At 34.2% G+C, this 27,535-nt stretch overlaps 3 protein-coding genes across 3 annotated transcripts in view; 2 read left to right on the plus strand and 1 right to left on the minus strand.

Annotated features, from left to right (window-relative positions):
• Positions 1 to 13,543, plus strand: part of LOC128237776 (uncharacterized) — a 105,462-nt gene extending 91,919 nt beyond the window's left edge. The window contains exons 49-51 of the mRNA XM_052953361.1: positions 2,041 to 2,185; positions 3,074 to 3,170; positions 7,484 to 13,543. Coding sequence (XP_052809321.1) covers positions 2,041 to 2,185; positions 3,074 to 3,170; positions 7,484 to 7,566 — 325 coding nt within the window. The 3' untranslated portion in view covers positions 7,567 to 13,543. The remainder of the gene's footprint in view (positions 1 to 2,040; positions 2,186 to 3,073; positions 3,171 to 7,483) is intronic.
• A 1,813-nt stretch (positions 13,544 to 15,356) lies between these two features.
• LOC128237334 (dynein light chain Tctex-type 1) lies at positions 15,357 to 20,212 on the minus strand. The gene is made up of 5 exons (XM_052952756.1): positions 20,081 to 20,212; positions 18,075 to 18,116; positions 17,391 to 17,514; positions 16,817 to 16,894; positions 15,357 to 16,259 (listed from the first exon to the last, which is right to left on the minus strand). Exons 1-5 carry the CDS (start codon positions 20,105 to 20,107, stop codon positions 16,189 to 16,191), a joined length of 342 nt encoding a protein of 113 aa, XP_052808716.1. The 5' UTR covers positions 20,108 to 20,212; the 3' UTR covers positions 15,357 to 16,188.
• A 35-nt stretch (positions 20,213 to 20,247) lies between these two features.
• LOC128237331 (uncharacterized) lies at positions 20,248 to 26,147 on the plus strand. Its single transcript, XM_052952750.1, has 2 exons — positions 20,248 to 20,290; positions 20,743 to 26,147. Exon 2 carries the CDS (start codon positions 20,754 to 20,756, stop codon positions 21,726 to 21,728), a length of 975 nt encoding a protein of 324 aa, XP_052808710.1. The 5' UTR covers positions 20,248 to 20,290; positions 20,743 to 20,753; the 3' UTR covers positions 21,729 to 26,147.
• Positions 26,148 to 27,535: the final 1,388 nt, after the last annotated feature.

A 27,535-nucleotide genomic window follows, 5' to 3' on the forward strand; every position in this document is an offset into this window, starting at 1 on the left:
TCAGTTTAAAGTACCCATTTGTCACTGGCATAGCACTGTTTTGTTTTGCTTTGTAAACAGTATTAAATAACATCTGGCTGACGATCAGCTTATTGTTACCATCCGCTCATTGTAGCTTTCAGCTTAGCTCATTGTAATCATCAGTTTAAAAGTACCCATCAGCTCTTCCCATTTTAACTAACAACTCTGCTTGTTGTAACTATCAGCTCAGTTCATTGTTACCATCAGTTCTGCTCATTGTATCCATCAGGTCATTGTAACCATCAGCTCAGCTCATTATATAAAACATTTTAGTGTAACCATCCGCTCGGCTCATTGTAACAATCAACTCAGCTCTTTGTAACCATCAGCTCAGCTCATTGTTATCATCAGCTTATTGTAACCATCAGCTCAATGTAACCATTAGCTCAGCTCATTGTAACAAACAGCTTATTGTAACCATCGGTTCAGCTCACTGAAACCATAGCTCTGCTAATGTATCAATCAGCTCATTGTAACCATCCACTCATTGTTACCATCAGCTCATTGTTACCATCAGCTCATTGTAACCATCCACTCATTGTTACCATCAGCTCATTGTTACCATCAGCTCATTGTAACCATCAAGTCAGCTCTTTGTAACAGTCAACTCAGCTCTTTGTAATTATCAGCTCAGCTCATTGTTATCATCAGCTCAGCTCATTGTTACCATCAGTTCATTGTAACCATCAACTCAGCTCTTTGTTACAGTCAACTCAGCTCTTTGTAATCATCAGCTCAGCTCATTCTAACAAACAGCTTATTGTAACCATCCGCTCAGTTAACTGTAGCAAGAGCTTGGCTAATGTTACCATAAGCACATTGTTACCATCACATGAGCTTATTTTAACAAACAGTTTATAATTGTAACCATCCGTTAGCCTCATTTTAACCATCATCTCGGCTAATATAACCATCAACTTATTATTAACCATCAGCTCATTGTAACCATCAACTCATTTTAACCATCAGCTCTGCTCATTGTAACCATCAACTCTGCTCATGTTACCATCAGCTCAGCTTATTGTAACCATCAGCTCATTTTAACCATCAGCTTTGCTTATTTTAACCATCAGCTCAGCTCATTGTAACCATCAGCTCTGCTCATTGTAACCATCAGCTCATTTTAACCATCAGCTTTGCTTATTGTAACCATCAGTTCATTGTAACCATCAGCTCTGCTCATTGTAACCATCAGCTCTGCTCATTGTAACCATCAGCTCTGCTCATTGTAACCATCAGCTCATTGTAACCATCACCTCTGTTCATTGTAACCATCAGCTCATTTTAACCATCAGCTCTGCTCATTGTAACCATTAGCTTTGCTTATTGTAACCATCATCTTATTTTAACCATCAGCTCTGCTCATTGTAACCATCAGCTTTGCTTATTGTAACCATCAGCTCATTTTAACCATCAGCTCTGCTCATTGTAACCATCAGCTTTGCTTATTGTAACCATCAGCTCATTTTAACCATCAGCTCTGCTCATTGTAACCATCAGCTCTGCTCATTGTAACCATCAGCTTTGCTTATTGTAACCATCAGCTTTGCTTATTGTAACCATCAGCTCATTGTAACCATCAGCTTTGCTTATTGTAAACATCAGCTCTGCTCATTGTAACCATCAGCTCATTTCAACCATCAGTTCTGCTCATTGTTACCATCAGCTCTGTTCATTGTTACCCATTGTAACCATCAGCTCATATTTAAAAAAAAAGTGTAACATGCGACAGTATCTTATTTTGTTTTGCCAAACTTCAAACCTAAAGTTGGTTTTTCAATACAGAAACAACAGTTATCTTTAATACATTCACTTTGAGAATATAACACAATTTAACCAAAACAAAAAAAGTGTGCTAAGCTTGATCCTGTAATTAAGGTCATAAAATTGTGCGAGATGTTATGGACAGTTGTTTTTTTAATTTGTTTAGTTTAACAAGGATGAGATCATAGTAATTCAATAGTTAATAGTAAACAACAGTAGAATTATTGTAACAAAGTTTTCTTGTATGATTTCCAGTGCCGGCGTTGGTCGTACAGGGACTTACCTGGCCCTCGACTACTTCATGCAGTTCATCGACGAACACGACTTTGACGTGGAGATAGACATCTTTGAATTTGTCCTCAAGATGAGGGACAGCAGGTTATACATGGTTCAGACTGAGGTACTAGAGATTGCTGGGGATTGTTGTTAGCTCGTTTTTCGAAAATTGTCATGTTTGGTGATAGCAATTGTGTTCACAGCATATTTTCATGCAAAAACTTACGGTACCCTTGGCTTTAATAAAAAAAAAATTGGTTGTCCGGTTAGTGCAGTGGTATTAAAGCACACTGGTTTCTCACCTGGGCGACCTCGCTTTGATTCTCAGCTGGGTGCATGGTAGTTTGGTTTGTGGTCACCAAGCTGGACAAGTGGGTTTCCTCCGGGTACTCTGGTTTCCCCCACATCACAATTCACACTCTTGCCTAAAATCTCGCCAACCAGAGTAATTTATGCAATGATGGTATATCTTTTTTTCGCAATCGTTGTAAAGTTTATATGTTTCAACTAATTGACAACTTCTCACTTGAAACTTAGCACACATGTTGCCTGACAAATGTTGCACATCTGTAGCAAGGACTGTTATTCTGGATTTGATAATTGTCCAGTCAAGCCTTTTTAACTGAAAAAAAACAACGCAAAAGGGCGTTGCATCCGCATGCATTTGTCTTGTTTGGTAATCATATTTGAAACACAACTGGCTGGAAATGGTCTTATAGCTAGAATGGCAGTATAACAGATATAACGTCTAAGTTCCCTCTACTGAAAATAAATGGCAATGCTTGTAAAAATGGTGCAAAAATAATAGGTCTAATTCACTATTTGTTTAAAACATATAATACAGCATTACATGTTTGTTTAACCCTTCAGACTTACTAAATATTCTGAATTACAAATTGGTTAATATCTTGGATTTTCTATTTTAATACTGCCTTATCAATGAGCATAAATCAAGGTATGGGTAATAATTGTAACTAAAAAATGTGCTAATGGTCTGATTATATGTTTACAGCAACAGTATGTGTTTATCCATGACTGTGTGAAGGAGATGTTGGACAACAAGAGACTGGCCGAGAACAACCTGTACGAGAACACCGGTGGTAATCAAGGTAATGGTAGTTCTTAGTTTATACTACTGTTAATCCTGACCTCGACTTTTTTTTCGCAAAAACAAAAGGGGAGGTGTTGTGACAGCCATAGCATTGTCATTGGTGTCATTGTGCTTTGTTTTTAGCCCTGGGCCTAAAAAAATAAAACATTTGTTTCAGGTTACCCTACTCTTCCTAAGAAATAGGCGCCGACCCTACCATTTTTAAAGTCAGTTGGTAAAAAAAAAAAAAATTAATTGACACTCGAATCAATACATACATACACATGTATAACAAACATATATTTTGAATAATAAACCTTTAATTACTTACTAAATAATGCATTTATGGAAAATATTAATTACTGATAACAAGATTGTAACCGTGTATTTAGAAATGAAAATGCACATATATTATTAAAAGACTGGTGGGTCCTAAAAGATTTACGCTGATCAACTATCATCTCATAAGGTACCTGAGAAATACCATGTTTTCTGCACCTTTCTTTTAAATTAAACACGGTATCCTTCATGAGAACCATTGTTTTCGATATTTATGTCTCCCCCTCTCTGGGGGAGACATATTGTTTTTGCCCTGTCCGGTAGTCCGTCAGTCCGTCCGTACGTCACACTTCGTTTCCGATCGCTAACTGGAAAACCGCATGACCTAGGATCACCAAACTTGGTAGGGAGGTTGGTCGTGAGGTGTAGAGGATCCCTATTGTTTTTGGGGTCACTAGGTCAAAGGTCAAGGTCGCGGCGACCCCCAATATAAAAAACATTTCTGCTCAAAATCTTGAGAACGGTTTGACCTAGGTTCACCAAACTTGGTAGGGAGGTTGGTCATGAGGTGTAGAAGATCCCTATTGTTTTTGTGGTCACTAGGTCAAAGGTCAAGGTCGCGGCGACCCCCAATATAAAAAACATTTCTGCTCAAAATCTTGAGAACGGTTTGACCTAGGTTCACCAAACTTGGTAGGGAGGTTGGTCATGAGGTGTAGAAGATCCCTATTGTTTTTGGGGTCACTAGGTCAAAGGTCAAGGTCGCGGCGACCCCCAATGTATAAAACATTTCCGCTCAATATCTTGAGAATGGTTTGACCTAGGTTCACCAAACTTGGTAGGGAGGTTGATCATGAGATTTAGAAAACTCCTATATTTTGGGGGGTCACAAGGTCAAAGGTCAACTTCGCTGTGACCTCTAATGTAAAAAAATATTTCCGTGCAATATCAGGAGAATGCTTTGATCTAGGTTCACCAAACTTTGAAGTGAGGTTGGTCATGATGTCTAGATGATCCCAATTGTTTTGGGGGTAACAAGGTCAATAGTCAAGGTCGTAGTGACCTTCCATGTAAAAATCATTTGCGTGTAATATCTTTATGTCTCCCCCATTCATGGGGAGACATATTGTTTTTGCCCTGTCCGTCAGTCAGTCCATCAGTCTGTCAGTCAGTCAGTCAGTACGTCACACTTCGTTTCCGCCCAATAACTATAGAACTCTTAGACCCAGGAACTTCATACTTGGTATGCTAGTTGGTCATGACTAGTAGATGACCCCTATTGAATTTGGGGTCACTAGGTCAAAGATCAGGGTCAACGTGACCTTGAGGTGAAGAAACGGTTTCCACTCAATAACTAAAGATCCTTTGGGTCCAGGAACTTCATACTTGGTGTGCTAGTTGTTCATGACTATTAGATGACTCCTATTGATTTTGAGATCAAAAGGTCAAAGGTCAAGGTTACCTTCAGGTAAAAAATGTTACGTTGGCAGTGACCTTAAGCTTAAAAATGGTTTCTGCTCAATAACTAAAGAAAGCTTGTACCCAGGAACTTCATAGTTGTTCATGACTAGTAGATGACTCCTATTGATTTTGAGATCAGTAGGTCAATGGTCAAGGTCACCGTGACCTTGAGGTGAAGAAACTGTTTCCGCTCAATAACTAGAGAACGCTTGCAACCAGGAATTTCATACTTGGTATGCTAGTTGGTCATGACTAGAAGATGACCCATATTGATTTTGAGATCACTAGGTCAAAGGTCAAGGTTGCCATGACCTTGAAGTGAAGAAAAAGTTTCTGCTCAATAACTAAAGATCCTTTGGTTTCAGGAACTTCATACTTGGTAAGCTAGTTGTTCAGAAGATGACCCCTATTGACTTTCAGATCAAAAGGTCAAAGGTCAAGGTTACCTTCAGGTAAAAAATGATACGTTGGCGGTGACCTTAAGCTTAAAAATGGTTTCTGCTCAATAACTTAAGAACGCTTGTACCCAGGAACTTCATTCTTGGTATGCTAGTCGGTCATGACTAGTAGATGACCCCTATTGATTTTGAGATCAGTAGGTCAAAGGTCAAGGTTGCCATGACCTTGAGTTGAAGAAATGGTTACCGCTCAGTAACTAAAGAACACTTGCACCCAAGAACTTAATACTTGGTATGCAAGTTGGTTATGTAGATGATCCCTATTGATGTTGTGATCAGTAGGTAAAAGGTCATGGTCACGATGACTGTGAGCTGAAAAATGGTTTCCGATCAATAATTGAATAACGCTTGCGCCCAGGAACTTCATACAATGCAAACTTCGTTTACATTTTCCATGATTAATCAACAACACTTTCTTCTCTTCACTATTTAATATAATCGAATAAACCAAACTTCACTGTTGGTTTGTCTCCAGTCCAAAGTTACAAATTTCATGTCCATCATTTATTTTTTCTCACCTACGACCACACAATAGGGGAGACAAGCGCTTTTTCAAAAAAGCAATCTCTAGTTATTCATCCTTCCCGGTAAATTAAAACAATTGAATTACTTTTGGAATATCTTATTCGGGAATAAGAGTGCATCTTTAAGTATTTTTTTTTAACGAATTTTAAAAATTGAACGCTTTATTCAGAAGATTACTTTAACACCATTCGCCAATAATGAAAATAACTTTCTTATATATAGTCTAATAAAAATAAAAAAAATAAAAATGCCTACCTACCCTACCTGTTTTGAAAGGGATGTAACCCTAACCAAATCATTTTATTTTTTGGCCTTGGCAATAACTCAAAAACTGTTCAAGATATTTAAGAAACATTTGGGACACAAGTATCTAGAGACAATACACAAATATATAGCAAGGCCCATGACTCTGGCTTTAATAATTGTTGAGTTATTCCCCTTGTAGGGGTTGAGCAAAGAAAACAACAGACAAACAATATCCATTGCTTGTATTCCCATAAATGACTGCTGTTGCCTCAGAATACTTGATTTAGTGAGCTCTGAGAATTTGATAAATATCCTACGAATACTTGATTTAATCACGATATTGAAAGAGGTTATTCGTAACTTATTTATAAAATCGTAAGTGCTGTTCACAATGAATACTTGATTAAACAAAGATATTGAAATATTGTTATTTATTTAAGCTTATATTTTATTATAGCACTGATTTCATACACCAATATTGAGTTATTGTTTTTCTTTTGTTTTGCGTAAATGACTGGGTATAAGACGATGGGGTATAAGATGCAGTCAAAAAAATACGTGAAAAATCCGAGAGAAAAAACATTTAATCTATGTTTTGGGTTTAAGGACGCATAGAAATCAGCCACCATGTTTGTTGACAGTAACGGAATTTTGTTTTCGTGAAAATGGCGATGGTTATCTTTAATACCATACAATACTACTACAAAGCAAAATATGTTTCATTATTTATTCATTTCATGTTATATAAAACATAACAAATTTTAAAATTTGTAGCTGGATGGCACTGAAAAGTACCTTTTATGACAATTTGTAAGATTTCTTTCTGACAGGTCACAAGACCATTATCGCAACAGTTTGTAGTATTGATATGTTAAACAGCTTTAAAGGCAGTGTGAGTTTTCACACCTTATCGTACAACTGACAAAAATATTTTGACAGTGCACAGCTTTGCTTCTTTATATGCATGTTTAATTATTGTTATATTCAAAATAATATCAAATAATTTTAATAATTTTAATCGTACAATATATTTTTTTTAAATTATAAACGTCTTACGATATACCGTATCCCGATCTTCAACTGCCGTTTTAACCCGTATATACTCGATCGATATGATGCAAGAAACATCTCTTTCTACATAAATCTAAACAAACGTTCGGCCTGAAATCGACATCAGAAAAAAAGTTTAAAAGCTGGGTATTTTTTTTAACATGGAAATCTGAGGAAATAAAGTGCGTGTAATACCCAGTCATTTACGGTAATCATATTTTTGCATATTGAACAGTTTCCAACAACTGAGGCCCCTTTAATGATAATAAAGATGTCATCGTATTTTATTATCCATTCTTCACATTTTATTCAGACGAGGACTTGTACCAAAACACATCGCAACAGCTGTACGAAAATGTGCAGTACAATTCCTCCAATCAGCGTACAGAGCTGTAGCTTCGAGAGAAAGGGGGCGGAGTGAGCCATGGGATCAAAGACAATCCATATAATTGATGTGACACTGAATCTTCCTCATTAATATTCATAACAGTTCAACCAATAAAAAGAGTGCAACATTGTGACATACATGGACAATAAACAAATTTACATGCGGACTAGAATTCAATAGATTCTCATGTTTAAAGGATTTTTTAATTAAATATGGCTGAAGTATAACTTCAATTTTAGGGTCATGTCAATTGTTCTAGAAAATTTGTGTTATATATTCTCGGTGATTTATAATTACAGCTTTATTTTGCTTTATTTTTGGATTATTTTTTTTTTCTGAATTGCTGACAGCATTCAGTTTTACTTGCTTGTAAAGACATTGTTATGTATACAAGGGTTTTGGGTAGAAAATATGTTGCTTCAATAATGATTTGGGGGGATTTTTTATAATCTAGATTTTGAATATAATCAAAGGTTTGATTCTTAAAAGCTAAATTAGTAGCTCTAAAACTGCAGCCCGCCTAAGATAAGTTGGTGTTGAGAAACAATAATCGTATTGTGTTTGTTTTATTCTGATTAGGACTTTTTGGAATTCCTATTTTGCCTTGTAGAAAAAAAATGGTTTTAATAATACCAAAGAAAACATTAAAATAATATGATTAAGTTTCTTTTATTTTATTGTAAAGTTTGGAAAAAAATGTGTATTAAATGGTATGTTTTATCACTGGGAATGTGGTGAATTTTGGCTCCAAATTGGTCAGGAAACACAACGAATTAGCTTCATCTAGGGCAGAAAAGTAAAGAAATCTATAGATAACACAATTACAACAGTATTTCATGCTTATATCTTGTCATCCTATTACTGAGCATACAAAATTTTCCCACATTTCTGGTTATCTTGGGCGGGCTGTACGCAGAGCTTTTTTTCTCTGAATAACACAGGCCATGATTACGAACTCTTTCAAGTCCAGAATCAAGTGGCAAAACTGCAAATCCTCATTTCATTGTTACTTACCTTCTAGTTGAGAATTGATGATGAAATTTGATGAATTTTATTACTGCTTATAATTGCTCAATTACTTCCCTTTATTTTTTGTAAAAAAATGAAAAAAAAAATGGATTTTTTTTATGTAATAAAGGCGCTTTTCTGAGCCTGAGTCTAGACTCAAACTTGAGACTGTTTTTGCATCATGGACCCAGAGGCTCGTTTTTATTTCTTTCTATCACAAAAAAGTATTAGTATTACTACAAGTTTTGTTTTTTTCAAATTCCATTTGACACGTAGCATTTTAAGTAATCATAATGCCTGCTATCTGGAAATGGTAGATAAAAGGGCTAGAATGCATAATATTATAAAGGTATAAGTCTTTTCTGTCCATTTTATTATTCAGTTTTGCCAAATACCCCCTAATGCGAAAAGGAACATGAACATTTGACAACTGAATTTCTTTGCAATTCAGGAAAAAAAAGAGTAAAATTATATCAATAAAATTAATTGTAACAGTTTTTAAAACATTCATTTGGAAAACATCATTTTTTTCTGTGATATTTTTGTATCAAAGTCGTTAAATGGCAACGAATATAATATTATATATAATATTTCTACATGTATGTGTTTAGTTGTGATTACCGGTTTAAACTTTTCTCTATCTTCCATGACATATCTATAATATTATTAATATAGATGTAGAGATATTGTTATATCTTAATCTTGTCCCATATTATGATTGTTGACTTTGTTTTGTATGAAGTTTTATAGATACTGTTAATAATTAGTGGTTTAATTATAATATATGATTTGTTATTAACATGTGTTGCTAGGAATTAATATATGAGAATTGGTATATATTCGGCCGATTGTTTGGCACTTTGTGAAAGTAAATAATGTGAAAAATGATATCGTTGTAAACTTTTAAGCGTAAACTTAAAAAAGAACAATTTGAAAGTTAACAATGACAAAGACAATGTTGTTAACTTTAAGAAACTTCTGAACAGTCGGTCCATGGCTTACAAAACAGCGACAAGCAGAAATAGATAAAATCATAAAAATGACAAGGGATTGACGGGAAATATATATGAAATCATTGTTTCTTGTGCCTATGGTGTAATATGTATCTTAGACAATTTGTAATTTTTGTTTCTGTGTTTTACTGTAATCTCAAAAATGTACATTAAGACCTCATTAATTAAATTAATTTAATTAATTAAGACCTATTGACACGGCTCACATTATTACTCCAAAAACATCCCAAAAAGAAGTAACCAATGACAGCTGACACAAAGAAGGTTAACAGGTAGATTTGTTTTCTGTTAATTGTTTTTATCATAAATTATATTAAGGCAAATCTGGGATGTGTCTATTTTTAGACAATTCTGGGAAGTGTTCGAGGGTTTTGAGATATTGTTTAAGACTTCAATACTGTTTATGCATTCCTGAATTAATGTTCTTTTTGTGCATTCCTAGCTGCTGGACATTTTTGTGCATTCCAAACCGTTAAACATTTGTAAAAGTATCTTTGTTTTTATTTGAACTGATATTATGTATTCCAGATTTTATATTTCATTCCATATTCGTAGGTTATTTATAATACTACTAGCTGTTATCTGATGTTTTTCTGTGTAAAAAAATCTGCTGTACCAGTAGTTTATTTATACTCTTTATGTATTAATTTTTTTTATGATAATAAACTTGGATAGATAATATTTGGGAGGGGGTGGGGGATTGGTAAGGGGGTGGGGGAGTGAGATACACCTTAATACTAAATAAATTTAAGCTGCTATTGGGTCCAAGTTTAAGGATTTATATTATTAAATGTCATGGACAACCAAACGCATTGTTTATATTTTGCACAAATGTAAGGAATTAGACTAATCCTCTTTTAGTAAATATAAATTTAAAAAATATCTTGAATATCATCCATAAATTTGCACAATAATATTTTTTCAGTAAAGAACTTAACATGCTAGAATATAAGACCACATTTGCTTTAATATTTGCTTTTACATAGCTGGGCACAAGGGAAAATGGCTGTCTGCACTTCGGCAATGTTTTACATGATTTGATATCTACACATCATCTAATCTTTATACTTGTTTGTGATGTCACGCAATTAACTATCAGAATAAACTGTGTAACAAGTTTTCATGCAAATCATTTAGTGCATGGATTTAAATGAGCATTGCGCTTTTCTTGTCAATAGTTAATTGATTGCTTGAGTTCTGAATTTCTAAATCCAAATGGTTTAGGTGAGGGGGGGGGGGGGGGGTCCACAGAAAACAGCCATTTAGATACATGTTCTTAAATCATAGCCCCAATTTCTTGATAAGCCGAAGTCTCTTAAAGCAGAACAAAGCTAAGTTTATAACATTTTACATAATTTTTCCTCTTAAAGAGCTTGGAGACATTTAAAGGAAATTATTTGAAAGACGATCATGATTTACTCCATCAAGTTCAAGAAATTAATTTGTCTGAATGAAATAAGTTAGTACTTCAAGTTGTTATGCTTAACATTTATCAAGAAATTGGGCCTTTAGATTGATCCAACATATGTATCCACATCATAAGTTTTCATTTAAAGGCTATATAGTTAAACATATAACCCCCGGGGGGAAGGCAATTTTTTAAATAGTTTATGGTTGGGCGTCTTTTTTTGCTATTTTGGACCTCAAAAGGGTAAATTTACTTCTGTAGGGGGTGGCATAATTTAAAAGGGCCTTTGCTCCTGGGGGTTATATTTTTTAAATGGAATAGCCCTTAAATTATATTCGGATGTTTCATTAAGATTTATGTGCCATGGCAATTTATATTAATATGGAATACTCAACACGCAAAAGCATATAACCTCTTTCATTCAGATTTCATTGTTTGCCTCTCTTTTATATCATCAAGTATTTATTAATTCTCTCCAACATACAAAAGGATTAAAGTATTAAATTGGAAATTATTTTTATATCAATATATTTTTACATTTAATCTTAAATATCTGTTATCCTAAAAGGGTATCATATTTATACATGTCCTATAGCTCTTTTTTGTTCTTTTTTCACAAGGATTTTGATAATTTATTTACACATTTCTTTAGTTATTGTATAATTAACAATCATTTCTACTATCCAAAGTATATCATATCCAAAGCTTTATTTAAAGACCATATCCAAAGCTATTTTGCCATATCTGTTGTGATTTTTCACAACCAAGCCCTTTACAGTTGAAAATTTGCCTCTGAACACAAACTGTAGAATTTTATGTAAATTGTATATAATTTAAATTAAAACTGATACTAACTTTGTTACCTCACTTTGAAAATGAGATACTTAAATGTATAAGATCAGATTCCTAGAATACGGGTCACCTTACGATGGAGGGAACGTTTTAAATAATCATAAAATGAAGAAATTTCATTAAGATATATTTAGTGATTGAACAACACAGCTGATATAACTAGTCAGAAATACTTATTTGATAAGGGCGTTATCTTATAATGGCGTTTTCGTACAATACATAGTTTGATAAAAATGGCCCCTTACGAGGTAAATGTGACTAAAAAAGAAGTGGTTGAAAAAAATAACCTGACTAAAACATAATTAATATTTAATATTGTATTAAGTTAATGTTCAGCATAATTTTCTGGAACGGTGATGGGGTAATTTTGTGCTTACATATGTTCTCACTCTCACTGGTACCCGTATTTTCAAACTGTGTGCTTTATTAATAAATGTGCTATGCAAGGCAACTTTTCCAAATTGTTATAGAGAAAAATTGTATATTATTTTTGTACACAAATATTTATATTTTTATATATATTTTACTGATACATTGTATAGCCAGAGTTTTTTATATTGATTGTTGATATTTTTGTCATCTGCTGATTACTTTTGGTGGAAATGTGAGGATTTTTTTTTGGTTGGTGTCATGTTACACACATGATGTTATGAAGATTGCTTAATCAATATCTGACTATAATTTTTCATTGTTAATATTTCATTATTAATGACCATAATTTTCATATCTCTGACAAGTAAAATTTGAAAGATGATGTTTTTGGAGATTATGTGATTTTCGTAAATGAATGAAACTTGGTATACATGTTCACTTAGGATATTGACATGAAACTTGGTATACATGTTCACTTAGGATATTGACATGAAACTTGGTATACATGTTCACTTAGGATATTGATATGAAACTTGGTATACATGTTCACTTAGGATATTGACATGAAACTTGGTATACATGTTCACTAAGGATATTGACATGAAACTTGGTATACATGTTCACTTAAGATATTCACATGAAACTTTGTATACATGTTTTGGTATACATGTTAAGAATGGCAGTACACATGTACTGAACAAGGTTTTTACTCTGCCAAAATAATCAGAGTTGGCCCCTTAATTCAACTGATAAATGGCTAAATCTGCTTGGCATGTTATTTTTGTAACATGTAGCAACAGACTCATCTTGTAGATTTAAGTAAGTCTTAGACTGATTGAATCACTTAAGGAAGATGACAAACATTCAAATAAAATCCTTACGTTTCCATATTAATTACGATTTATCCTTATAATAGCCATCATAATCAATAGCATTTGTGTTTGCATACAAATCGTATATTACCCATTAAGCTATGTCTGTGTTTGTGTTTCAAACATTTGCTACAAAGTCTATTTTTGGGCTGAAGTGCTTGTGATTGTAAGTCTTCTGTACCATTATGTTATTATTACTTTGTGTAATATCTATTTGTTTAGAGATGAGGAGCGGGTTTTGACCAGTCGATTATCGACGAAATTGACAGAGTCAACCATGTTTGCCAATTAATAAGGACAAAAAATGTTTAAGAGTGTTGCATGAAAATTGGCTCAGGTTAATGTTTTGTTTACGATCTGACATTTGATATTGATTCTTTGTTTCTTGCTTGTTTATCCTGCTCATATATATATGTGACATATAATATAATAATCAACTAATAAAAATTATAAAAAAGCAGAAGAATGGTTGTTTTCTCTCAAGATGTGAGATAAGATTCCCACATTGAATTGGTAATTGGTATGAAATAATGAAATTCTATATTAGAGTTTGTAGCCTTAGACCTAAAATGTTGCCCAGTATGTGACCTTGGGTGTAGGTGGTAGAACAAAACATGGTAAGACTTGACGCGAGTGTTGCCTAGTATGTGACCTTGAGTATAATGTGTGCAGTACCAAAACAGGGAATGATGACCTATGGTGTGGCCAGTATGTAACCTTGAGTGAAGTGTGCACGGCAGAAAATATTGCAACACATGCACAAGTGTTGCCGAGTAAATGGCCCTGCGAGTTATGTGTCCAGCACAAAACATTGTGGCACTTGATGCAAGTGTTGCCTAGTATGTGACCTTGGGTGTAATGTGTGCTGCACAAAATGTTGTAATACTTCACCAGAAGGGTTGCCCAGTATGTGACCTTGGGTGTAATGTGTGCTGCACAAAATGTTGTAATACTTCACCAGAAGGGTTGCCCAGTATGTGACCTTGGGTGTTATGTGTGCTGCACAAAATGTTGTAATACTTTACCAGAAGGGTTGCCCAGTATGTGACCTTGGGTGTAATGTGTGCTGCACAAAATATTGTAATACTTCACCAGAAGGGTTGTCCAGTATGTGACCTTGGGTGTAATGTGTGCTGCACAAAATGTTGTAATACTTCACCAGAAGGGTTGCCCAGTATGTGACCTTGGGTGTAATGTGTGCTGCACAAAATGTTGTAGGACTTGACCAGAAGGGTTGCCCAGTATGTGACCTTGGGTGTAATGTGTGCTGCACAAAATGTTGTAGGACTTGACCAGAAGGGTTGCCCAGTATGTGAACTTGGGTGTATTGTGTGCAAAACAAAATATTGTAGGACTTGACCAGAAGGGTTGCCCAGTATGTGAACTTGGGTGTATTGTGTGCAAAACAAAATATTGTAGGACTTGACCAGAAGGGTTGCCCAGTATGTGAACTTGGGTGTATTGTGTGCAAAACAAAATATTGTAGGACTTGACCAGAAGGGTTGCCAAGTATGTAAACTTGGGTGTATTGCGTACAGTACAAAATATTGTAGCACATTACCAGACATGCTGCCCAGTATGTGAACTTGGGTGTATTGTGTACTACACCAAAATATGGTAGAATGACCGTAAGTAATACCCGGTATGTGATCTTTATTGTAGAACCGAGTATGTGACCATGGGTTTAATGTCTGCCACACCAAAAGATGGTACAAAGATCTCACGCATTGCCCAGTATGTGAATGTTCTTAACTACAAATCTGTGAACCAGGTCTGTCATCCATCTGGAATGCCCATAATTGTCAAGTCGTCAACATGACATAACCTTTGACCCCACAGTCAATGGAGTCACCTACTGAACATGACCAATGTGTATGATATGTTTGAAGAATCTACATCCAGCAGTTAGAAAGTTAATAATCTTCCAACAAAAGTGCCATTGACAATTTCCCAATGCAGTATGTGCAGTATACTTCACAGGCGACACAAAAATGCGGTCACTTTCCTCCATAGGGCCCAGGTCATATATTTAAATTTTTAACCAATTTTATGAGCCTATTGACAATTGCTTTAGTCCCATCCATCTGTCAAAATATTTTTCTACATTTGTTCTCCTACATCTCTTGACCTAGATCCTTAACACGTAACAAGAATGTTTTTCAGCCTCATTCTTCATGTTAAGTTTTAAAAAGCTCATACAAAAAATCTACAAAGTACCCATCATTAATTATATCATGTAGACATATATCCTTGTCAAATAAAAGTAATACAAATTATTTTTGGAGATTTTTATTTCTGTAAATTTCTCTTAAACATAGATGGAAAAATATTAAACTTGACTAAACTAATGATGTTGAATAATGTCCGAAATTGTTAACCTTTTTTTCATTTTAACACAATACTAGTATCTCCTTAATAAGATTTTGGTTTTCTTACCAATTTTGCTCAAATACTGATATTGTACACAACAGCAATCAATCTTTAAGAACACACTTAAAATTTTCTTCCAATGTTCCCTGTCATACAAACTGGATACATAACACATTGAATAAATACAAGCAATAAAAAATGACATAAATTGAAGAAATTCAGGCTTGGTTTGAAAGAAAATTACATTGTACCGTCTCCAATCATTTTTCTCTACAGTTGAAGTACTATATCTGTTGCAAAACAGGAGCTATGCTCATTGACTCAGCTTCAAACCAAGGTTGAATTTCAACAATTTTTGATGTAAATGTATAATGATCTAGAAATGCAACGCAAAAATATCACAAAGTAGAAACAATAGAACATTCTTTGTTCTCTGAACATTAACAAAGAAACTGAACTTTATAAACAAAAATCCCAGGCATTTCCTTAAAAAAAGTGATATTTTTTATACAAGACCTTATATAAGAGATTTGGCAAGAAAAATTATATTAAAATGATGGTAACTAAATTTGAAACATTGAAAACTGGTTTTTCATTTAAAAAAAAAAATCTAACAAAGAGATGTAATATATTCAAAATTCAAAAGCCTGACAAACAATCTCAATGTATGGTGGAGTGTAACCGGAGTAGGTTGGAGTGTAGCCATTGAAGTCTATAGGGCGAGGTTTTGGAAGATCAGATGGCGAGCCCGAACACTGACACAATACAGTACATGGTCTTGTTTTCCCACCTCACGGTGCAGCTACCTGCAACAAACAAACACAAAAAATAAATGAAAATGAGCAAGATACAGCGCTCGTAATCTCTCCCAGAGCATAAACAAGACCTTCTTCTTCACAAAGTTTCAGTTGAGTGGAAAGGTCTAAGTACACCTGCATGTTAGCCCTTCCAATCATTCTTAAATGTAAGGCCATCATCAGCTTTCAGTCACATGACAAATCAGTGCCTTTTAAGACTTGTATGACAAATCAGCTACCCACTAAGTTTAGAGTGATATGTTGGATTAAAACCTTTCTTCTAAATGAAAACATCAAAAACTAAACAATATTTCATGTTCTTTCATTATTTTCAAAATGGTTTCAATGACAGATACCAACAGTGTTCATAATTTTCACAAGCTCACAAGCCCTGCACCTATCAAGAGTATTCCTGGCTTGCTTAAATTCTGGATTTTTTATATATAAGCAGGGCTTGTTATACAATTTGCAATTACTTTCTCCATTCCCTTATATGCAGCTCCTGTCATTTTTATACACCTGGCTAACCAGGGTATCATTGTAAACTAAAACTCCCTGTAACGTACCGTCTGTTTGATTATCCCAGAAGCAGGAACTAGCTGTGTGCAAACCGGCACCATTTTTCTGCATAATGACGCATGTTACTGAAATATAAAATATGTATCCATTTATATATTATGTGCATACACACTTTAATTTAAATACTGTCTATTGAAACATATTTCTATATTATGTTCCAGTCCACCCGAGTTAGAGGTGTTACCCCAGTATTGCATGAATATGAATTACAAGTATATGTAATAATATTATTATGATTAACTGAGATTTCATTTAAACTTCTTGTAGACTTAATCATGACGTAGTGATACGTCAATGTATCATCATAGTTCAAATACTGGTTGGATAGCAGTGTCTGGCAGTTTTGACAGGTTTTTAAAGGTTTTCTCATTAGAACAATTAATGACGGAAATCAAACTTACACCTACTTAAACTACTAAGGGGTCAAGTTTGTATGACTGTAATAATTAAAATTTGTGATGTCACAAAGCTCAGCAATCAATTATAACTTTTACTGAGTACAATAGTAATGTTTGCCTTAATCTATTACTAATACATGTATTCAGTGTTTTTTTTTCTTACCTATGTATTTAAATGGCTTTCCAAGTTTTGTAAGCTGGTTGAGACACTGCTCCACCACGTTTGATGTCCACTGGTTCACCTTGTTGTGCTGGTAAGCATTGCCACCGATAGCGCCCTCTATGGCCTGAACACAAACAGGAAATACATTTATAAGACAATGCAATATAATATACATGTAGAGTTTATATTGTAACTTTTGGCTCTACCATCGTTAGAATAACGACAAATGTAGATAAAGTTTCGTTCGATATTTTATTAGAAATCTTTCTGGTGACTTACAGCTGGAATTCAGCCCCATTTCTCACCTTAAAAGAAAAACATTGAACAAAATCAGAAAAAAAAGATAGAGGCATTTCCTAATGCAAAAAGCTTTCACTAGTAAAAAAAATAATTCATTGATGATTGTGATTCTCCTGTGGTCTAAGCCAGACTTAGGGCAGGGGGCTAGTAAGAAAAGGGCTAATTGTTTATCCAACAAAATTCACCTATGGAAATGTTCCAGCTCCTGATGATTTTCTTGAATGGCTGATCAACAGTCCTGATACATGTGTACATGGAAAATTAAAATTAAGTAAACCTGATATAAAAGTTTAAACAATAATTAGAGGTTGATTCATTCATGCTCACACATGACTGACTATTACATGAAGGAATAATTTTTTAATGAAGAAATTAGAATATTACCTCTTTGATTATGTTGGTAACCTCATCAACAACAAACGCCGTCTGAAAAATGAAACGAAGATATATACCATAGTCTGTCAAATACTCATATTCATTGAACTTTTAATTATATATGGCTGGTTAAAGGTAAAATTTAATTATAAGCCTAAGGTAAGTATGTATGGTACATTCACTCATAGATACTGCCCAGAAATGTGAACAATAAGGAACATTGGTGATGATAGTCAGCCTCGATTTATCTTAATCAGTTAATTGTCTACCAACCTAAGCCATTTTAGAAAAGCCCTTTCAACCTAGGCCATAGTCTTTCATTCAGGACTGTAGGGTCCACATTGTGTTTTACAGTATTTTTCAGATGTAACCTGGTATTGAGTTAAACAGACTCATAAAGCATATATATATACTTATCTGATGATTGAGTTTATCATAAAAAATCATCATATGTAAATGAAATTGAGTTCATGTTTCAAAATTCAACAGAGTTAAAAGCTTCTGAAAACAAAGCAAAAATTAAAATTAAGTAAAGGTATATAGTATTCTATTAATTAACACATACATTTATCATGTCCCATATTATACATCGATCTATACTTTTTTCTATAAAAAAAATTGGAGGTAAGTTATTTCATCTTCTGTGCATGTTGAATGAAGTACTAGTTTAAAGTACTTATACTGATAGTGGTACATTAATTTAGTTTTATTCCAGAAAGTGGTTGCTTTCAATAGTTTAAAACAAAACCATGTAAATGATCTTAACATGAAATAAAATAAATTGTAGTGTAATGATACAGGGTTCATCTTATTATTGTCACTATAAATTACAATTTGTTACCTAAATTATTTAGCTATAATTTTCAGATTATCAGGCAAAGAAATCTGGGCAAATACGATAATTCTGAGCGAATTCTATCAGGTAAGAAATAGCAAAGAAATCTGAGCAAATACAAAAATTCTGAGCAAATACAACAAATTAGCAGGAGAATAAAGTAGAAATTATTTTAATTGTTATTTCCTATATGCAACAGTGATCGAAAATAGAAATTTGAACAGCAAGCCCTTCAGTCCTATAATCTTGAAACTTGAACAAGTCTGAAAAGAAATGAAGAAGCCCAAAAATACAAAACCTTGAGTAGCCTGAAAACGTACGATTTTTACGAGTGTCTTTGGCTAATTTATGTCATAAATTAAGTCGGAGTGGTTCTAAATAGTAAATATAGTGAAATTCAAAATCCAATCATAACTTTGCAATCCTATTCTAAAAATAGATTGGAAAATGAAAATTGCAAACTTAATCTCAGAAATTACATAAGGGAATCAAGACAATGGTCACCCAAGGGAAGACATTCAAGGCGTTCCAAATATTGTGAAGGCTTCATTTTGGATTATTTAATACTTCATAGTGATATGACATTAAACATAAACACCTTTAAAAGGACAAGATAACAGACACAATAGGAATTTTATGCAAAGTCTACAAGCTTGTTTGGCTTGCTTTAAGGCATAATGAACAAGTCTGACTGAAATTGTTCAAGTCTTGCAATGGGCTTGCGGACTTGTGCTAATTTCAACCACTGCTGCTAGTTGAACCTTCATAAGGTAAGAAATAACTTTTGTTCAATCAATCGACAGAGTACAAAATGTCCAACCTAACAAATGACCAACCTAAGAGAACAAGATGACTGAAAAATAGAGGGTACATGGTGACCAGGTCTCCAAATCGCCTGGGCCATCCCTCTCTATATCCAACATTTAAGAATTTGTCAGCATTAATTAGATCTAGATCGTCTCCACACACACACATTTTCAAAACTCTTAGCAACCACCAGTTTCTGTAATACAGTTAACTAATAACATATAATTTGTACGAAGTGATTTTGTGGAAAGTAACTCATTTTTCCTGCTTAGGGTGACTAACATTTTGGCTGAAATAAATGATAATATTTTACATAAATTATGACAAATTATCCGAATTGAACTGAAACTAAGTGCACACATAAAAGTAATACCTCTTCAGCAGACTGGAAATCATCCATTTTGTGTGAGAAATAGGTAAATAATACTAAAATTAATCTGCATAAAAGGTCGACTGTTGTTGACAACAAACTCTCGTGATGTATCGCAGGTGCGCACGAGAACGATTTTTACCAAGGGAAGCAACTACGGCGACGTGAGGTGGAAATCGTGAAACATATATATAAGACCCCCGAAAAAATTAAGTTAGTTTAACATTTTCAATTACTTTAATTGTGTTTAATGATAGGTTTATGATGCATCTACATGCTGTGTTTCTTTTTTGTATTTTACTGTTGTTTTGCCTTTCCCTTTACGCAGATAATACATTATTTTCATTGTGAATATATTTTTCGGACAAGAATATTCGGACATTGTGATAACATTTCTGTTGGTGTGCGGAAGGCCAGGACTCGACATCAACCTATGAACAACTTAAATACCAATTGAGTTAGTTCGCAACGTATTTACTGTTATCATGGTTCAAAAAAAATAAAAATGAAAGCCAATTTAGCAATGCACTGATAAAATCATTTCCGCACTCACTCAAATTCTGGAATTTATTTAGGAAGGCATTTGAAAAATACCAAGAACTAGTGCAAGAATGTTATGTATTATTTTTTCAGTCTCTTAATGTTTTAGTGTATTATTTTTTCAGGCTCTTAAGAGATGGGCTCCACGAGAACCATTGAAGATTATGTTGAGGAGATTGTTGGCTACATAACGGAGGTTGACTTTGACAATATGTCATCCGTGTGTGACACATTGGAGAAGATGAAGTTCAGCTCTAAGTCTAAATACAAACTTAACTATTGGAGGGTGATGCAGTGCCTTGGAGAGACTGCAAGTGATCGTCTTGTCAGTTTTCTTATAAGAATGGAGAAGAACTCTTGCAAATGTCACCTAAATACAAACTTCAAATGCTTTATGAGGCTGTTTGTCGAAGCCATGTGCAATGTAAAGGTGATCAAGCGTATGCTGGAATGCCAAGCAAAGATGGTGCCCTTGTTTTTTAAAGGAGTAAGGCAGACAGACGAACAGATGTTAAATGTGATTGCTCTGGAATCTATATTGAAATGTGTTATTGTTGGTAAAACAGAAACTGTTGAGCTTTTTGTGAAGTATGGGCTGGTAAAAGACCTATATCTGCAGATTAAACTTCAAAATGATGTGAGCAATTTTTCTTATGGTTCCATCAATACTGTCCTGTATTGTTCACAGTTAATGTATGCAGCCTCTGTGTGTGGATCAGAGCGTATTCGCAAGCAAGTCCGTAGATCCAACTCAGCAAGAGTGCTTGCTGAATACATCGTTAAACTAGAGAAAAATAAAGTGAACAAATTAGGTGTGGAACAGCTGTGTAAGAATTTCACTGAAATAAGGAATGTTTTAGGCGATGAAAAAGAGGCAGAGGAAGCTTTTAAAAACTGGAGACCCAAGGAGAGACTTCAGATAGAACAAGAGCAGGATCAGATGTACACGTTCTGCTCATCACCATCTTGCAGGAAGATACATGCAGACTGCGACAAGTTTCGGTACTGTGGTGCATGTCGTCTAGCACGGTACTGCAGTGAGGGCTGTCAGAAGGAACATTGGAAGAGAGGACACAAAGATGCTTGCCAACAAGAAGCACTGTGTTTATGATGACAGAAGCTTCTTCTTTTTTGCAGAAAGCTCTTGGTTAAGCTCATTGTGATTTATACTGAAAAGTATTAACTACCATTCAAGCCATTAGCTCCACATCACAGTGTTAGTGCTCCGTATTAAGTATGAGTTTTTATGTTTTAAAATCATTTATCTGAACAAGATGATCTTTAAGACTTTAAAAATGCAAGGACTGTTTACAGAGAGAAAGAAACCATACATTCAAATGCTTGAAATATTGATCCAAAATACCACCAATGATCAAGTACCAGAGTTTTTTTTTTGTTTTTAAACCATAAACTTATTAACTTTTTAATCACTGCTATGATTTACATTTTGTTACACCTTTCACGTCATTGTAATAGGAGATGACATATACAAATATAATCTAATGGAATATTATTCCCATTTTATATAAGAAAATATAATGAAAAGGGTTTTCTAGATGAAGAATATTTTTTATTGATTTCAGCATAAATTATTTACTAGTATATAATCTTTTAATGTAAAGAGTAAGAATGAACCATATCAGAAAGAATTTTCATTGTCTAAGTTTATGTATAAGTTGTCATATGTATATTAGAACAATATCAATAAAGCAGAATTTTTAATGTGCAGTAAGTTGCATGCAGATAAATTATTAAAACATTTTGATGTACACACTTATTGCACAGTTAGTTTAGTAATAATATGGTAAAAAAAAGTAATATCACTATACTACAATCATGATTGAAATTATACAAAACTTGCTCTTCGTGTTCGTATATAATTTTCTGTAATTTGGTTGGAGTATGCAGTAGCCAGTAACTATTATTGCATCATCATCGGCACCCTTTGTATTATAACCTTTATAATATTATATAGGTTATAATACACTGGGTGCCGAGGATGTTATTGCATATAATGAACTAAGATTACCATAGGTAATGTACATGAAGGTTACTGAACTTGATTGGTACTTAATTCAGTTAAGATTTTTTTCTTTTTGTGAAAATAAAGATTTGAATACCATCATACATGTAATTCCATATGTAATGTGGGTATCTGTGGTTAGTTTAAACAAATTCTATTTCACATACAAATGATACATATATATCAAAGACCAGATTGCAACAATTTTGATGTTTTTCTATTATATATTGAAACAGGTTAAAATGAGAAAAGAGCTTATAATGTTTTTCTCTGATTTTTTTGTAATCTTATTATTTAGTTTAAATATCTGTGATTTATTATATATATAGACTAAGGATTCTGTATTTAAAGATTCTGTGTTTTTTAGAAAGTCTCTGTACTGTTGAAAAGGTATCCTACATCATACATGTATTGCTTTGAAAAAGACATTTTTGAATAAGAAACAGTGTAGACAATTTCAATGTCACAGCCTTTGCTGTCTTATTGTGAATAACTCATGAATTATGAAGTTTGAAAGGGGCACAATGTAGGTTTAAACTTGATAGATGCAAAAAAAAATATCTTGAATTTTAATGCATTATTATGTTGAACTTATTTGACTGAAATGATCGTAACGAAAACATTGCATGATTTGTCTACAGCTAGAATAATATAAGCCTTTATAAATGGGATTTCCTATTAATGGCTACTGTACAACACTACAAATTCTCCAGTTAAAAATGCCAAAATAACACAATGTTTTTTTTATCTGGCTTTTGTTTGGCTGCAAGTCAAATGAGTTAAACATAATATGGTTAGACTTAAAGCTGCACTCTCACAAATTGAACGTTTTGACAACTTTTTTTTATTTTTTTGTCTTGGATTACGAGCCATTGTTTGCGAAAATCCATGGAAACCAGTTACATAAGACTGATGAAAAAAATTAGATCGAAGATTTTGATATTCAAGTTAAAAAATTGATGTTTTATGCATTTTTCTTAAACCGTTAGTAATGGTTTGAGCCATAAAACATTAATTTTCGGACAGAAATATGAAAAAACTATGATCTGATTTTTCGTCAGCAATCTTAAATCATTGGTTTGCAGATATTAACACAAAAATATTGCTCTTTCCAAGACAAAAAATAAAAAAAGTTGTAAAAATGGTATATATATCTGTGAGAGTGCAGCTTTAAAGTGCAGTAAAATTTAAAACATAAATTGCAACAATCTAGTGATACGATATTGTGCCTATTTATTATATATATGTACATAATTGCTGTTATGTTTTTGGTGAAAACATTGCTCAAAAGTATTGAGGGGTTGTGTTTATGACACAAATCTTATTATATCATGTTTAAATTGTTTTACATTTAATGATTAGTAACCTGTACATGTATAAAGTAAGACACTGTGTTCACCTGAGGCCACAATTTCTCAAAATTTCTAAGTGCAATTAAAGCTTAAGTTTCTTATTTCATTTAGCTAAATAACTTACTAAACCTTACATATTGAAGTAAATAATAGCTACCGTAACCCGTAATGGTGATTATTGTAAAGATAAATCCTGTTTTCAGTCTCAAAAAACCTTAAAACATGAGAAAATGACACAAATTATACAAAAATAATGTGCTGAGCTTGTCCTGATGTACAAATGTTTCGAGAAATTGGGACCTAGCCTGACTTTCTTGAAACATTCTGGAGCAGGATCAAGGTGTATATAAGCTTCTATTTTTGTTTTGGTAATACATGTAATTCAATTCTTTTAAACAGTTTTGAGACTTTAAAGGAAATTATTTTAAAGATAATCGTGATAAAATACATGTAGGCGTTTGTAAATAAAGCCAGGTGTAATCCAATAATTTGACTTCATAAAATACATTTTGTACTGGCTTGGGTTCCTCAAAAGGGCATTATCTTAGTTTTTAAATGCAACTTCATGTGTGTACCCATTAAAATATGATACCTTCATGTTAAAATTTTAAAAGATATTTCAACAACTTTGGGCCTGTTTTTTCCAGCTTGTACATTTTGTACTGGCTTGGGTTCCTCAAAAGGGCATTATCTTAGTTTTTAAATGCAACTTCATGTGTGTACCCATTACATTTTGTTCGTGTTGGAAATCTTTAAAATTATAACTTTTACTGGCATTTAAACATTGTAACAGTGAAGAAATAATGATCTGCTTCAATATCAACTTCATGGTTTTAGAACATAGTTACATGTTTCAAACTTTTTAATTTAAGGTATCATACCTGACACTGTTCAATTCAATTTCCAATGGTTTGATTCTAGTCATAAATGTATTACATTTTGTAGTTTCACCATTATCTGAGCTTAATCATTAAATTGATTATACATGATTGTATAAGACTTTCATTTGAATAAGATTTTTGAATTTGATTTTCACCCAAGTGTTTATACTTAAGTACTTGTAATGTACTTTTTTCAACAAGCTCTGTGCCAGTATTTATAAAACATCTTAAGACATTTCTTAACTGTCCCTGTAGATTTCATTGTTTTATTAAGTAGATTTCCTACACAAATCTTAGGTCATATTTAAAAAAAAGAATGAGTTGTGAGTGCTGGTGTCATGCAATATCTTTTCACCTTTGCTTAAATTTGGGGCTGCAATTTGGCCCCATTCCTAATGCAAAACATATATGCTTTTTTCCCAGATTTTTTTGCAGTTTTTTCATTCATTAGTAAAGTTGTTGTGTTTGATGTGCTCCATTTATGTTGTATATATATTCCCTTTTACCTCAGCGATGTTTGCCATATCAGAATAGCATATCATTTGTTAGATGTTGTTGTTTTAAGTTATGCTTCAATTATCCACTCCATGCCCATTTTATACACTTGTCTGTTTTAGCTTTACTAAGTTGAGCTACTGTCCTAGCGATTTGGTGTCTTCTGCATTGTCATTTTTCAGACATGTCAACCTTGGCCATAACTCATAAATCTTTCAAGGTTTTCAAATGAAACTTGGTGAAGATGTTGCCAGAGATAACATGTATAGGCACTTGTGTAGCAAGGTCAATAATTATAGCTTAAATACTTATAGAGTTATGCCCCTGAAGGTGGGCATATTAAAATCGCACCGTCCGTCCGTCCGTCCGTCCGTCCAGCTCTGTAACTTTCCCTTGTATGGACAAATTTTAAAATAACTTGCCACATGTGTTCCACATACCAAGACGACGTGTGGCGTGCAAGACTCGTGTCCCTACCTCAAAGGTCAAGGTCACACTTAGTGTTTATTCACAATGGAGTGCTGCATATAAGGACATAGATTATAGGTTGTCGTGTCCGGGCTGTAACTTTCTCTTGTATGGACAGATTTTAAAATAACTTGCCACATGTGTACCACATACCAAGACGACGTGTCGCGGGCAAGACCCGTGTCCCTACCTCAAAGGTCAAGGTCACACTTAGTGTTTATTCACCATAGAGTGCTGCATATAAGCATAGAGTATAGGTTGTCGTGTCCGGGCTGTAACTTTCCCTTGTATGGACAGATTTTAAAATAACTTGCCACATGTGTACCACATACCAAGACGACGTGTCGCGTGCAAGACCCGTGTCCCTACCTCAAAGGTCAAGGTCACACTTTGTGTTTATTCACAATGGAGTGCTGCATTTAAGGACATAGAGTATAGGTTGTCGTGTCCGGGCTGTAACTTTCCCTTGTATGGACAGATTTTAAAATAACTTGCCACATGTGTTCAACATACCAAGACGATGTGTCGCGTGCAAAACCCGTGTCCCTACCTTAAAGGTCAAGGTCACACTTAGTGTTTATTCACAATGGAGTGCTGCATATAAGGACATAGAGTATAGGTTGTCGTGTCCGGGCTGTTACTTTCTCTTGTATGGACAGATTTTAAAATAACTTGCCACATGTGTTCCACATACCAAGACGACGTGTCGTGTGCAAGACCCGTGTCCCTTTCTCAAAGGTCAAGGTCACACTTAGTGTTTATTCACAATGGAGTGCTGCATATAAGGACATAGAGTATAGGTTGTCGTGTCCGTGCTGTAACTTTCCCTTGTATGGACAGATTTTAAAATAACTTGCCACATGTGTTCCATATACCAAGATGACGTGTCGCGTGCAAAACCCGTGTCCCTACCTCAAAGGTCAAGGTCACACTTAGTGTTTATTCACAATGGAGTGCTGCATATAAGGACATAGAGTATAGGTTGTCGTGTCCGGGCTGTAACTTTCTCTTGTATGGACAAATTTTAAAATAACTTGCCACATGTGTTCCACATACCAAGACGACGTGTCACGTGCAAGACCCGTGTCCCTACCTCAAAGGTCAAGGTCACACATAGTGTTTATTCACAATGGAGTACTGCATATAATGACATAGAGTATAGGTTGTCGTGTCCGGGCTGTAACTTTCTCTTGTATGGACAGATTTTAAAATAACTTGCCACATGTGTTCCACATACCAAGACGACGTGTTGCGTGCAAGACCCGTGTCCCTACCTCAAAGGTCAAGGTCACACATAGTGTTTATTCACAATGGAGTGCTGCATATAAGGACATAGAGTATAGGTTGTCGTGTCCGTGCTGTAACTTTCCCTTGTATGGACAGATTTTAAAATAACTTGCCACATGTGTTCCACATACCAAGACGACGTGTCGCGTGCAAGACCCGTGTCCCTACCTCAAAGGTAAAGGTCACACTTAGTGTTTATTCACAATGGAGTGCTGCATACAAGGACATAGGGTATAGGTTGTCGTGTCCGGGCTGTAACTTTCCCTTGTAAGGACAGATTTTAAAATAACTTGCTACATGTGTTTCACATACGAAGACGACGTGTCCTGTGCAAGACCCATGTCCCTACCTCTAAGGTGAAAGATACACTAAGTGTTTATTCACAAGGGAATTCTGAATATAAGGACATAAC

This window comes from Mya arenaria, chromosome 6, assembly GCF_026914265.1.
Source record: "Mya arenaria isolate MELC-2E11 chromosome 6, ASM2691426v1".
Lineage (NCBI taxonomy): Eukaryota > Metazoa > Mollusca > Bivalvia > Myida > Myidae > Mya > Mya arenaria.